The 13,972-nt window shown below is 44.0% G+C and overlaps 1 protein-coding gene across 1 annotated transcript; it reads left to right on the top strand.

Moving 5' to 3' along the window:
- The first annotated feature begins 1,950 nt into the window (after positions 1–1,950).
- LAG3 (lymphocyte activating 3) lies at positions 1,951–8,470 on the top strand. Its single transcript, XM_026054351.1, has 8 exons — positions 1,951–2,032; positions 2,204–2,375; positions 2,554–2,780; positions 3,044–3,301; positions 3,499–3,792; positions 4,138–4,428; positions 4,683–4,798; positions 8,360–8,470. The coding sequence occupies exons 1-8, from the start codon at positions 1,984–1,986 to the stop codon at positions 8,468–8,470; spliced, it is 1,518 nt and encodes a 505-aa protein (XP_025910136.1). The 5' UTR covers positions 1,951–1,983.
- Positions 8,471–13,972: the final 5,502 nt, after the last annotated feature.

Below are 13,972 nucleotides of genomic sequence, written 5' to 3'. Positions count from 1 at the left end.
AGCATCTCCTAGAGCGTGATCATGGATTCACTCAGTTCACTCGCCAAAATCACTCAGTTCGGAGTGATTTCAGGAACTAGATGGAAAAAAATGCTGGGAAACTGAGGCTAAGAGATGAAAATGAAAAGTGGAGTGGGTTAAAGAAGGAGACCAAAGAACTTGTTGAGTTCATAGAGCAGGGTCAGAGGAAGAGATGGAACAGATGGTACCTGGCTGCAGAGTCCTACGCACCTCTCCACTTTCGTTCAGTCTCCCTTCTCTTTCTCATCTTCACCCACACACTCACACCATTCTTGCATTGCTGACTTGAGGGAAAGAGAAGTTGACGCTTTCAGCTTGGACTGGGCACCACAAATTGTTTTTCTTAAACAAGAGGAAAAAACACCTCCTGCCAATTGTCACAAGTTGTCCTCCATCTTTTTATCTTCTCTTCTTCTCTCATGCAACCTCATGGATTGTGTAAAACAGAAGGCATGAAGGACTATTGAAGGATTGTTACTAGCAAGACCTCTGGCCTTCCTCCCAGAACATCACAGCACAGCAAGTTGCACCAGGTTCCCATACATGGAAGCCACTCATTAGAAACTTGAAGAGTTATATGTAATAAAAAGAGTCAARAGAGATCAGTGCAGTAGGGAACTGCTAAAGTGAATTGTACCATTTGCTCTCTTTTATTCTCCATCTTCATCATCCAACTGAGAAAAGCTAGAGAGCAAGCAATAATCCTTCAATAAAGGAGCTGTCACACTCGAATCACCTCCTTCCCTCACCTCAAAAAAAGCTCCAGCCCAGCTCTTGGAGAATGTGCAGCTGAGGGGCTCAAATGTCTGACACTAGTCACAAAGGGCTGATTAAGTTTGAAAGAGTCAAAGCCAGTGGGTGCTGGAAAGAGTGAGCCACAACAGTGGGGTTTCTCTGAGGAAAAGGGGCCCCAAAAGCACAGGAATGGAAATGTATTACTCTATGCAAAACTGAGCAGCTACACTGGAGCTACGACAAGCCCCCTCAGCACAAGAGCTCAGGGGCATTTCCCCAGTGTGACGAAAAAAGGATGATTCCTTCCTCACGCCCCTCACAAAGTCACAGCATTCAGTTCTCAATGCTGGTAATTTTTCCAGGGTGCTCCTCTTTCCTCTGCTGCCTTCCTCAAAATCAATTCAGCTCTGTCCCAGGTTGCTCCTAGATTCTAGGTTGATGGGTCATATGTGCCCTGCTTGGAGCTAGCCATAGAATGTTTTTGTTGTTTTGCTGCCTTGTTACTATTACTTTTTTTCATACTCATGCTTTCTATGAATTGACCAATGAGAAAAAGCCAAGAAATGAGCCACATTTGAGAAGTTAAAGAAAAACAAAACAAAACAAAACAAAACAAAACAAAACAAAACAAAACAAAAAACCCAACAAGAACAACACAAAAAAGCCAGAAAAAAAGATCAAGACATTCTGAAAAGCCCTGAAACAATTAATTGAGAGACGTTATGAGAGGCGGAAAAATCAAGCCAAAAAAGGTAAAAGATGAAAGAAAAACATGAAGGGCACTTGCTGGGAAGTGTCTTTAACACTTTTTCCACTGTCTATGTAGAAGCGAAACTTGTAAGAAAAACAACAGCGACCCAAAGAGTTTCCACTAAAAGATGCTTAGAACAGTGTCTCTGGTGCCTCCCTCCCCTCTCTCTTGCTGCCTTCAGGTCTATCTTCACGTGCCTCAGACTTACACTGGTATCTTGGTCATGACGTATCTTCTGAGTGATGCGAGGAAATAGCTGCCCACCTGCAATATAAGGGCATCTAGGGAAATTCTTTGATCAGAAAGAAAGAGAGCACGAGAGCAAGCAAGCCCAGTAAGCCCCACTTAGTTCATCCACCCACACGAACATCTTGTTTGTCCGTGTCTCATTTTTGCTCATATCTTAAGGCTCTGGACTTGATCAAGCACTGAACTAAGTGTGAAGACACTGACCCTCATCACTCCTGGATGTCACCATGAGGCTGGTGTACATGTTTCTCGCCTTCACTCTGCTGATTTTCAATGGTAAGAGGGGCTGAACATTTAAAGGAGGGTACGGTAGTTCAGAAAACTGTGTCTGAGTGTTACTTTGTCCTTGATGCATCTGTGTTATTCATCTCTTTCTGCCCCTACTGTGGGTAGGGAGAGACTTCTATTTGTTAGTCATCCTTTGCTGAATCCTCTGTCTTGCTACAGCTGGCAAGATTCTCCTAGGAAAGGCAGAGGAAGAAAAGAGAGTGCAGAAAGTGTGGGCCAGAGAGGGGAATTCAGCAGTGCTGCCTTGCTACCTGAGTCCTAAAAAGCTGAAGAACAGCTGGAAACATCTATCTGACAAGACATCTGTGCTGTGGAAGCGGCATGGGGGAAGGTACGTAACAGCACAGATGGTCTTGTGTTTTTGAGGGAACTGTAGAGCGGGTGGGAGACACTTAGAAACTCTTTCCTCCTTTTCCACGCTACCTCCTTTCTGATCCCTAAAGTTCTGGCCTCACCCTTAATGTCTTGTTTGCTTCTGGCACATACCCATACAACTATCTCACTTCCAGTGCCCACCAGGAGCCCCATATGGTGTTGGAGGTGGAGTACACAGGCCTCCGGAAGATGGCCCTGCCCATGAGGCCCCGGGTGTCAGTCCAGGACCCTGCCTTACGCAACGGCAATTTCTCCCTGCAAATCGACCCTGTCAGGATTGAGGATGCAGGGCTGTACGAGGCACAGGTGTCCTACAGCAACAAGGTCCAGAACTGCCAGGTGGAGCTGGGTGTGGTAACAGGTATGAGAAGATGGATCTCAGCAGAGACCATGGAGAATGTTGAGTTTGCTGCTGGGGAGCTTGTAAGGATGAGGTGGGGATGCTGTGCTTGGCGCAGCAAGCTGGAGCAGATGCCTGAAGGCACATAGTTTCCTCTTGCCTGCTGTCAGAACTGTGGAGAGGGCTGTTCGACGGGTAAAGCTAAGACAGTAGGCACACAGAGAGATATTTTGGTGGTCAGCTTGTAATGTTAGCTTTCTCCTCTRCCTTTCTTTTTGTTACAGTAAGCCTCAATCCTCCTGGCTTTGTGGTAGAAAATGAGCCACTGTTATTGAGCTGTAACTCTAGTCACCGGGCCAGCCTTGTGGAGACACGCTGGTTCCACAATGGGCAACTGATCTCCAGCTCTGGAAATCTTTGCTCCTTCCATGGGACTCTGTCCATCCTCCATCCATCCATGAGTGACTCAGGTCCCTGGCACTGCCAGCTCAGATACTCTGATAATGAGATCATTTCTGTTACATACAACTTGCAAATTCTAGGTGAGTTCAGCCTCTGCATTACCCCATCCTCAGCATCCCCCCATAGCTCTCTTTGGTGTGGCCACTGATCAGCTGCACCAGCTCCAACTCCCCAACTCCCACCCTGCCCCTGCCTCCCTGGCTAGAATCCCTTCTGTCACACCTCCCTGCAGAGCTCTTTCCATTCACCATGTCACCTTGTGCTCTCTCTCACCCAGGTTTTCATGGCCCAATCAACCCGATAGTCTATGCTGCAGCTGGCTCTGCAGCTGACCTACCATGCACCCTGAGCTACCTGCCCAGAGCTTCTGGGATCAACACAGTAAAAGCCCACTGGAGYCGCCTTGCAGGAGGACACTTGGAAACCTGGGGCTTTTCTAAGAACTGGAGTAGTAGAAGCTTTCCCCTCCATCTTTCTGTGGTGGGTTTAGGTGATGCAGGGCAGTACCATTGTGCTGTCTCTGTTGGCAGCAAGACAATCAGCAGAAACGTGACCTTGGCAGTAGTTACAGGTGAGGAGAGAGACATGAAGGTGCTTGGTCTCTCTGGGGTTCTTAGCTACTTGCAGTAAAACCTCCCTGTACATCAGCCCAGTGACTGTAGGTTGCTCCTTTTTCATAGTTTCCTATCACAGGTCAGAAAACTAGGTCCCTATTCAAGGCATTGCATTGCACTGTATTCTGCTGAGCAGTTTTTTCCTGGGTAACTTAATTATTCTTTTTAACAACTGAGGAAGAAAAAGAAATTAAAGTAGAGGAGGTAATGAAAGAGGGATGCCATTGAAAAAATGAGGGAGGAGGAAGTGTAGGACAACCTGTTGTTTTTCTTGAGATTATTTTTTTTTTCTTTTGTTTCAGTCACCCCCAGCATCCAAGGACCAGTTTCTGAGGGAGCTCGCTTGTYGCTCATTTGTAGTGTCACACATCCCCAGGGACATGAACGCTTCCAATGGAAGCACCTCACCTCATCTCCCACTAACAACAAGCTGTCTATGGACAACTCCTATAACTCAGAGGGCCGAGGATCCCCAACAGGCCCTACCCTGGAAATACCCCGAGTATCACAGAAGGATATGGGCACATGGGAATGCAGTGTACATGGCCCAGAAGGAAGACTAGGAGCAGTGGAATATGGACTGCAGATCATGGGTACTGTCTCTTCTGTAACCCATTGCCTCTTCTCACCCTGTCCTCTCATCTCTCAGTCTTATTCCGTCCTTCGTATTCTTGACCGTATAGATCACTCTTATCGCCATCCTGGCTTAATAGTCACAATTTCCTCCTTTTGCTCCTCGTATTTCCCTGCATCCTTTTCTAATTTGCCTCTGTGCAATCCCAACCTTGTTCCAGTACAAACTCAACCCTCCCCTTCCCTCCTTTCTAACTGTCGTTCCTCCTCACAGGCGCCCAGTTCTCCAGCCCTCCCACCATTTTCAGTGGGCAGGTTACTTTTGGACTCACAATCACCCTCTTCCTCCTGCTTATATTCTGTGTTCTGGTTCTGGCCCTGCAGAAAAGGGTAAGTATAAATCCCCCCACTTCTATCCATTTTCCTGTATATCATGCCTTATATGACTCTCTCCTGAGTACTTCCAGGTTCAGCTATGTAATGTCTTGGGGACATGGCAGCAGAGGGGTGAGTGGGGACACCTAGGAAGAAAGGAGCCCAGGCATCCTGCTGAGGGTGTCATGCATATGATGTCAAAGTTTCATCCTGGGCTTGGGCAGGTCTGGATAACTCCTCAGGGTTTGACTGGTGCTGGGAAGCACATCAGAGGTTTCAGAAGACGGATAAGAACCCTTAGGGAACAATCACATCAGTCTCCAACCATGGAGAATTTTTCATTTATCCTTACAGAGATCAAGCCATGCTTAAAGATGAGAGGTTATTTCCAAGCTTTTGTAGATGTCCTCTCTCTTCATCTTTATCTGGTTACCTTGGCTCCATAAGAAGATTCAAGACCTTTCAAAGCACTGCTTGTGTCAGCAGTGAGGGGAGAGGTCTTGCTTCTAGACCTCCCCATCTGAGAGAGAGATCTGTTTTCAAGATCTCTCCATTAAGCAGCGATTTTCTCTTGGCTTCCCTACTACCTGCCCTGAGAGACGTTCCATTTAAAGCATCAGCATTTCTACAAAGAGTTTGGGCTGGTCATTTGCAGAAGTGTTGTGTTGCATTTCCTAGAACTTATTCATGTCTTCATCTTTGTCACCTACCTTTTCTGGAACCTGACCTTTTCCACCTAACTTAAGTGATTTATTGTTACATGCTCAATTTGCCACATTGGTGTGAATCCCTTCCTCCAGACTACAAGAAAACATCAAAAAAGGCATTTAGAAGCCTCTAAATTTAAACATCACAGAAGACAATAGGATTTCAAATCCTAAACATTCAAGACCATTCTGGAAGAGGTGAGGTCTCAAAAGTAGGAATGTTTAAAAGCATGGATTTTGACAGGATGAATTTCTTTGAAAAAAAAAAAAAAAAAAAGAAGTCTCTTAGAAAATCTTGAGTTTTGGTCAGTCTCCATGTAGAAAAATTCTCATCATCAATGAAGCAATAGAATATTGTTGTCCAACAATAGCAACAAAAAACATCCTATTTTCTAAGCCCCATATTGGAATATGAACTGTTTCCTGGGGAAAGAAGAGTTCAAATGCTTGATATCTTTATTATTTCCGTGGCCCAACATCTGGACCTTGCTTTCATCTCCTATAACGTGTCTCTATTAAGAGGCTGCCATTTTGTGGCAAGGTAGCACAAGAAGGAAACCTGGTACATTATATGGTGTGGGGTTATGATCAGTTTCTCCAGCCCAGAGAAGAGAATGTGAGAACAAGTGGACAGCCATCTTAGCACTTAGCTGAATTCCCTGGCAACTTTCCCCTTCAAAATTATCTTTTAGGGTCTCTCAAGGCAACTTAATTTTGCACAGAAGAAAACTCATCCCACTGCCTTTCTCACTGTCTCTACTTGGATGCATCCTGGGTTATGAAATGAATACTAGCCGGGCAGTGGCAGGGAGGAAACAAGTGTCCTCAAAGTAGACCAAGGTGGCATCCTTTTGCAATTCTAATAGATGAAGGGAGAGGAGAAGTGGGTGTCCTTTACCCCTCTCTCTTGGTATCTAGCTGATCCAGCATCCTCACTCTTCTTAGCAGTTGTTTCTACGAAAGATTATGAAAACTTCCTCTTTAGTCCTCTGGGTGAATTTCTGAGGGAATCAGTGAGTGCTTTTCTCCCCACACTTGCAGCTTGTAAGTACAGGTATCAGTGTTTACCCACCAGTCCCTAGACAGTGACTTCTATAAGYGTCTGTTGTTGCTGGCTCAGTCCTCACACTTTAGTTGGCTGCTTCTGGTATCTTACTGCAGATGTCTTTTACTTAGTTTCTTGGGAAGGGCCCAAACTGAAAACTCTCAGAGTAAATGCTCGGAGTAATGCTGTCCAGGGCAGGGTTCCAGCTGACCAGCATTTACCAGGTTACTGGATCCAGGATGATTGAAAGTCTAGGAACCTTGCCTTAGTGAGAGTTCCGCCTGTTGAACCTGCCGTGAGATGAAGAGGAGATACATGAGAGCAGTAATTCAAATTCTCAGCAAAATCTAGTGGGTGGAAGTTGAAATAAGCAGTATCCAGATAGAAGCAAGATGGGCCTTTTAACATTGGGGTTAACAGCAGTTTGATTGGTTACAGGTTCTTTTTCAGTCCTTAATCAGCATTGATTGTAAAGGATAAGCTGAAGCAGGAATCTGGGGTCCTGGAGATCCCTGGGTGGTTCTCTAGGCTATACAAGATTGGCAGTTGGATAAGATGATCAAAACTGCTCTTCAAGACCTGTGGACTCAGAGAGGAACCCTGATGTAACTGTGAACTCTCAGTCAGCATGCAAGGGATCAAAATCAGCCATTTTCCATTGCCAAGAAAGCAAGTTACAGTGCTGGCCCTCTATCCCTTAACTGTCTCTTACATCCTTTTCTGCCCAGTTTTCCTGTTGGGATTAGCCTTCGCAAGTGTGCAGCTATGGTGCCTTACGTAAAGGCTTTAGCACTTCCCTCTCTACTGGAAACATTTGCCTAGAATTCTCTAAGGCTACTATTGCTTTTCTTGCATTTGTTTAATACTGGCAGCTCACAGATACCCTTGGATMAGATACTGCCCGCACAACAGGAATTCCTATTCTGATTTCCTGAACAAACCCATCTGCAGTTGGTACTCGTGCATTTCATTCATTGTCATTCATCTTACTATTACGTTCCTCTAATATATCTTGGGTGACATTTTCATTTGCTTTCTTCTGAATGATACTCTTCAACTTTGTATCATGTACAGAACTCATTAGCACCTTCACACTTTATATGTCATTAATGAGTGGTTCCACAAGTGATCCTTAAAGACCTGTGCTTATCTCTTCTCCACAACATGCCAAAACCTGTTAGGACTACCTAAGTCTCTTTCTCTTGGTCAAGACCAGATCTACCACACAATTCTACAAATCTCATCTTTTCAGTTGTATTAATTTTCCAAGCGGTACCATATGCTTTATTGTCACCAGGAGTCATCAGATCTACCTCTTTTCCTTGTCTAGAAATCCTTTTGTTAAAACAAAGTAGCATGGTAGATCTATGTTTAACTACTACTTATTTCCCATTTACCTTCATGCTTGATTTATTCTTTCTCTGAAAAGATATTTCAAAATCTTGGATATCATTTAACCCAACTAATGGCCCAACCTAGATTTTTCTGCCTAGATTTTTCTTCAACCTCTCTTAAAAGTGGCCTGTCTTTAATATTCTCAATACCCATTACACATTCTCAATAATAATAATAATATTCTCAATACCCATTACACATTAGAGAGCATAGCATCTAGCCTGCCTTTCCCAGAGGAAGTCACATGTTTCAGAAAGCAGGAGTGGAGCCCTTCTCTGGCTCCAGAAGAGAACGGGAAGGTGAGAATGGGAACCTTATGAGTTTTAGTAGTGGGATTGTCTTCTGTGTCAAGGGAAAGCTCTGACTAGAGCCAGTCGACATCCCTAACACGGCTGATGTTGCCCGTTTTCTCCCTTTCAGGTACGTCAGGTACGATCCCCTGCCTTCCCAGCGCTGGAGGGGATATCGGTAGTCAATGTGCCAAGGAAGAAGGAGATGGAGGAGAAGCAGGAAGAACAGATCCAGCAGACTGAGTGTTGATGGAAGCAGGGATGCCAGGCCCTGTCTGCATGGGAGGATGAGACTCTGTGTGCCATGCTGCAGAGAGATGGGCACCATGCAGACTCTACAAGCGGGTCCAGGGGCAGTAAGAACATAGCAGGATGCCATGGGAGCTTTGTACCTGCTGAGAGGCTGGAAGCTGCTCACCAGGGCAAGCTGGGAGTCCCTGATGCAGTAAGGTAGCAGGCGGCACAAAAGCTTTGGAGCTATTGAAACCAGCAGCTATTGCCTGCTTGTTTCACTTCTTTCTCCTACCATTTGCCTCCCCTTCTTGCCTTCTGTCATGGCCTTTCCTTGGTGGGGCTTTTAAATGGGCAAGATGGCTGGAAACCAGCTCTCCTAGTTCTAGCTGGTGTTTTCTTCCCTGCTGTCCGCTGTCCCCTCCCTATTCCTACACTGGCCCGCTCCTGCACTCATTCAGTGGCAGAGGGGACGCCACAGAGGACTGCACATGTTGCACATTTTGAGCATTTTATTTTATTAGAAATTCTTTTTGAAACTGTCAATAAATCAGTCAGTCAAAAACCCCTTTGGTCCTGATGTGTGTTTGTGGGGAAGAATGCCTACTGATAGTGCGGGGTGTGTCTGTGTGAAGTGGCTTCTAAGAAATTTGTTGTCTTCTATTTCTGTTACTGAAATTGACTGATAATTTCTGACACAGGGCGGGGGAAGAAAGGTGAAATCAAACGCCACTAAAGAAGAAACAATTACAAACGCAGTCTCTCATTTTCATTCTGCTGCTGAGTCATTTTTTTCCCCTTTCTGACTCTCCCTGCTCATTCAATTCATTTCTTCTTGGTCCTCACAACATTTTCATTATAGATCTCCCATTGATGCTAGGCATCTCCATCACTCTCATCAGATGCTGAGGCTTTAAATGTAAGAGTGAACCTGTCAGATCCCATTTCCCACCACCCTCAGTTTGTTAAGATTTCATCTAGAAATCTTAGAAAAATTCTCTTCACTCCCTGGCTAAACAGTTACAGAGAGCTGCTGTATCACCTTAGAACAGTAATGGTGTGCCGTCTGAGAAGTAATGGTGTGCCATCATATAGCATAGCTTCTGTTCCTAGGCCACATCGCTACACAAAATTGTGGCTTCTGAAGCAAGGAGGCTTTGCATTGGTCCAAAACCTCTTAATATTTAGAAAGGGAACTTCCATTGACTTGAGTAGAAGGCTTCACTAACAAGTCATCTTTTCATTATTTCAGCAGGCAAGAAACAGATCTTCTTGCTGTACACCCCTCCCCTTCACGGCAGGTACTGCAGAAGCACCCAAGAAGTCTCAACTAACCACTCTGAGTAGCACATCTGTACCCCACAGACGTTTAGCTATTCAGCCAGCCAAACATTTTACTTAAAGCAATATCAAGTTCTTAATTTTGTTCTGGAGAAATGTATGAAAAGACTGAGCAGTTTGTTTCAATTATCCCATGCAGTTTCAAATAGACACTGAAAGTTTAGGTGGGATTGGCAGAAGAACAGAGACCAGAGAGGTCCAGAGGTCCAGCCTAGTACTAGGCATCATATGCACCTTAGGCACTCTATAAAACGATATAGGTTACCACATTTTTTTTTTTCAGGTTGGATTGATCAATCTAGTCCAGCTGTTTCTCTCTGCTGGTGTCCTGATCAGAATGCTTCAGAGATGGAGAGGAGGAATTTCCCACTGGGGTCAGACATCCTCACAATGTGACAGCAATTAGCTCTTTCTTCTCATAGAATGCTTTCCCTTCCTGTAACTAATATTTTGGCATTACCTGTTATAAGCCTGGATGTTCACATTACTTGAATGTGTTCCTGATCTCTCTTTCAATCCTGATCGCTTGTACATTGTACATTTTAATCCTGACCACTTGTACATTGCCGGTCTTCTTCTGGCAATGAGTTCTGAGTTTGCTTACGCCTCATGGGAAAACGTTCCTCTTCAGCTTCTTTAGAATCCTTTTTCACTTTCATCAGCTGATTTCTCCTGTCATACCACTTGGAAGAGGTTCCCAATCTACCTTTCAGTGGCTGGTCATTATTTTACAACAGATCCCTCTTTCTTATGGCCTATGCCCTCCCATCATATTGTTTTTCAGGTAAAAATTCCAGATCTGGGAAACTTCCTGCCTAATTGTTTGTTTAGACCCATTTCTATGTATTGGCAACTCTTCTTTGATTCTCTGCTCTGAAATAGCCTATAGCAGCCTGAAGGGGGAACACTGCTGATTTACACAAAGGCATAATATCATTTCCTGCATTCTCTATCTCTGCTTTGCACTTCACAACTCCTGATGCCTCATTTGCTCTTCTGATTGCATTTCTCCACTGAACAGCAGCGAGTTCTTACCAAGCTGTTCACTGTGTCCTCTATAAAGCATCTGTCAAGATGCCTAGGGCTCTTCCCTGACCTGGTACACTTACAGTAAAATGAAGGCTGAAAGTGTTTACACAGCTTACATATTTCTTCCAGATACATGACATTGCAAACTGTGATGTCAAATTTCATTGGCTTTCCTGTTACCAAGGAGCTTTCTCAGATTTCTCCAAAGCTCTTGTCATTCTTTCATCTCCTGAGAAATTTACATAATTTTATATCATTTGGCCTTCTTGTTGCTTACCTCCTTGAACATTAGTAACTCACGTCCTAATGCAGATACTTTTCATCCCTACTGCTTCCTCTGATGACAGCTGGCAGTTTAACCCTACTCCTTGCTATCCACCTCTGAGCCGCTTTCAGGTCCACAGAAGAGCCTTCTCATTGACACTGCTACAGGATCAGTCCATTGCCCTGGTGACCCTTGCAGCTCCAAGAGGGCAAGAGAAGGTAATAACTGTCCAAAGGTGTAAACCTCAAGCTGAGCTCCCAGTTGTTTACTGTATCAGCTCACTCTTGCTTCATGACTCTTCACCAAGAACTGATACCTGGAGGCACCTTGACCAGAGAGAGGCATGCACATGGTTAGCAATAGACAGTTACTTCATAAAACCGAAGTGTTTGGCAGACATCTCTCCATTCATTAGAATTTCTGTAGCAATCCTGCAGCTATTTTCTCTGAGGAACAGGATTGTACCCTCCGTGATAAAAAGGACAACAGTGTTTGTAGTGTCTAAACTATGCAGATTAGAGTGAGACCTTCTACAAAGGCTACAAGGCTTCACATGTGGTTGTATCTGTGCCATACTGCAAGCTCTGGAGTTCCCGAGAATGACATCTGGAGATTTACTGATATTGCAGTCTTGCTTCTTTAACCGGTAGAGTGCTCCATGCAGGTGACCATTGCCAACAAAATACAGCATGAAGGGAAGTGAGGAGCACAGCCATTAAGCGGCTTTGTCTAAGAGACCTCAAGAAAAAAATGTTCTAAAGTCAGCTGCCATCAATGCAGGAAAAAGCTCGCTATGGCCATAGGCAGCTTTAGCTCTGCCTCACAATTGCTGAAGTTTAAAGGAGGAACCAATGCCACACCAGGAAGTAGGAACATTTTTCTGAACACCAGAGGATTCAAGGCAAGCCAGTAAGGTTGAAGTAGAAGGACCGGGAGGCTAGACAGTAAAGCGACTCATCTGGAAATTTATCCCAAAGCAAATGTCATGCTAGAGAAAGAGCTGAGATGGATTTCCCTAAGGATATAAATAAAGGTGCAAAGATCACTCAAAAAATGTTTTTAGTGGACCAGCCAACAATAGACCAACCAACCAACCAAACAAGCAATAAATAAATAAATAAATAAATAAAACCTCCCCCAAAAGGGGGCAAAGAAAGTACTAAGCCTATAAATGTATTCTGCCAAGAGGAATGGGCAGTGTATCTCTAATTCCAAACTAATCTCTCTTGATAAGAAAGACCAACACTATCACAAAAACAAGGATAACTAGGTCCAGGTGCTTTGCATCCAGATTCCTGAATGATTTCAAGTGARAGGCTAAGGAAGCACAGGGAAATAGTGTCATCTAATAAAGAAACAACTGGAAAGAACAAATCTATTGTATACATACTACATAGCCATTTAAAAGCAACAACAACAAAAAAGAACCATATTAGAATGACCTAGGAAATTAAAGTACACTGAGCTTTATACTTGCTTAGCAAATTGGTGGGGAAAATATCAACATCAATTCTGCAAAACAAAACCCTGCCTCACTACTCTGTTTGAACTTCTTTGAAACTTTAATGCAGCAGGGAACAAAAGCAAAACATCCGGGGTTGTTCATTTTACCTTCCAAGTTTCTTTTGAACCAGATTACTTAGAGAAACTTTCTTGTCGTAAGTACTACGTCTGTGCCAAGGACTGAGATCCAAAGCACCTGGAATAGTCATTACATAGATGTTAACGCTATCACGTTTGTCTAATCCTACAGGAACATCTACTCCTAGGTTTCTCTCTTGCTCACCTCCACGCTCAGCTCAAACTCAGCTCTCAAACTTTTCTGAAGAAGTCATTCTTCAGCTCTCAAAACCTTTCAAACTGTATCTGTGAAAGGGTTTCATACTTCCTCACTGTCACCTGAGGAAGGGATGGGGTCTTAAGGTAAGAGAGAACACAGGACACTGTAGCAGTGAAATCAGCAGAGCATGAAGCACAAAGATAACTTTGGTAAGGGCTSCTTATTTTTCATTTTATTAAGTTTTTCATGTTTCTCTTGTGAATACCCTGTCTCTTCCTCTCTTGTCACCAATATATCATCCACTTTTTTTTTTTCTTTTTCTTTTTCCTGCACAGAAGGCAGCCCAGGTTTTTGGACTAAGGAACAGGTACCCAACAAGGTCTGTAACAAATGAACAAGCCTTGCTAAGGCCAAGCCAGGTCGGGGTCTGTCAKAGGCTAAACCCCGTCCCTCCTGTCATGCAGCCCTTCAAATCTCCTCCCAAACTGGGCACAAGCACCAGCCTTGCAGGGCGCACCAGAGCTTCTGCTGGACCTTCGGCTCCCTGCCCTAAAAGAACCTTCTTGTCTTGGCCTGGGTTTGTGCTGCCATCTACTGTCAAAACACTCAGAGATTTTTCCTTTTTCTTTTTTTTTTTCCTTTTTTTTTTTTTTTCTCCCTACTGTGTTGTTTTATCAAATGCATCCATCTGTTTTTGTCTTTCTGCATACACTGGTGACTCAGCTATCCAATGATCACATCATACACCCAGTAACTTATCCCCCTTTGCTTTCTGATCAGGAGATTAAAGCAAAAATTATCATAGTTACTCCTCAAAAGTACAACTATATACTGTTTGCTGTTGTGTTGTATTCTACTTTAATGCTCCAAGCCTCATGGCTAGTCAGTGCTTTCAGGGCCATATTAGAGACCCTTTCCACATCAGTGAAACACTCCCAGTTTTGTAATACATATTTCACAAACTTCTCCCTGCTTTCTTTTGCCAAGGTCATTAATGAAAGTAACAAGCAAGATTAGTCCCACACAGGCCCTTAAGAACTCCCTTTTGCCCATTATACTTCTGGCACACCTCTTCACACCCCTTCAATATCAGTTTGGTTCCATCT

This window comes from Nothoprocta perdicaria, unplaced genomic scaffold, assembly GCF_003342845.1.
Source record: "Nothoprocta perdicaria isolate Ctin4 unplaced genomic scaffold, notPer1 scaffold_120, whole genome shotgun sequence".
NCBI classification, from domain to species: domain Eukaryota; kingdom Metazoa; phylum Chordata; class Aves; order Tinamiformes; family Tinamidae; genus Nothoprocta; species Nothoprocta perdicaria.
The sequence above is the reverse complement of the archived record's forward strand: the minus strand, read 5'-3'. Positions and strand labels throughout refer to the sequence as shown.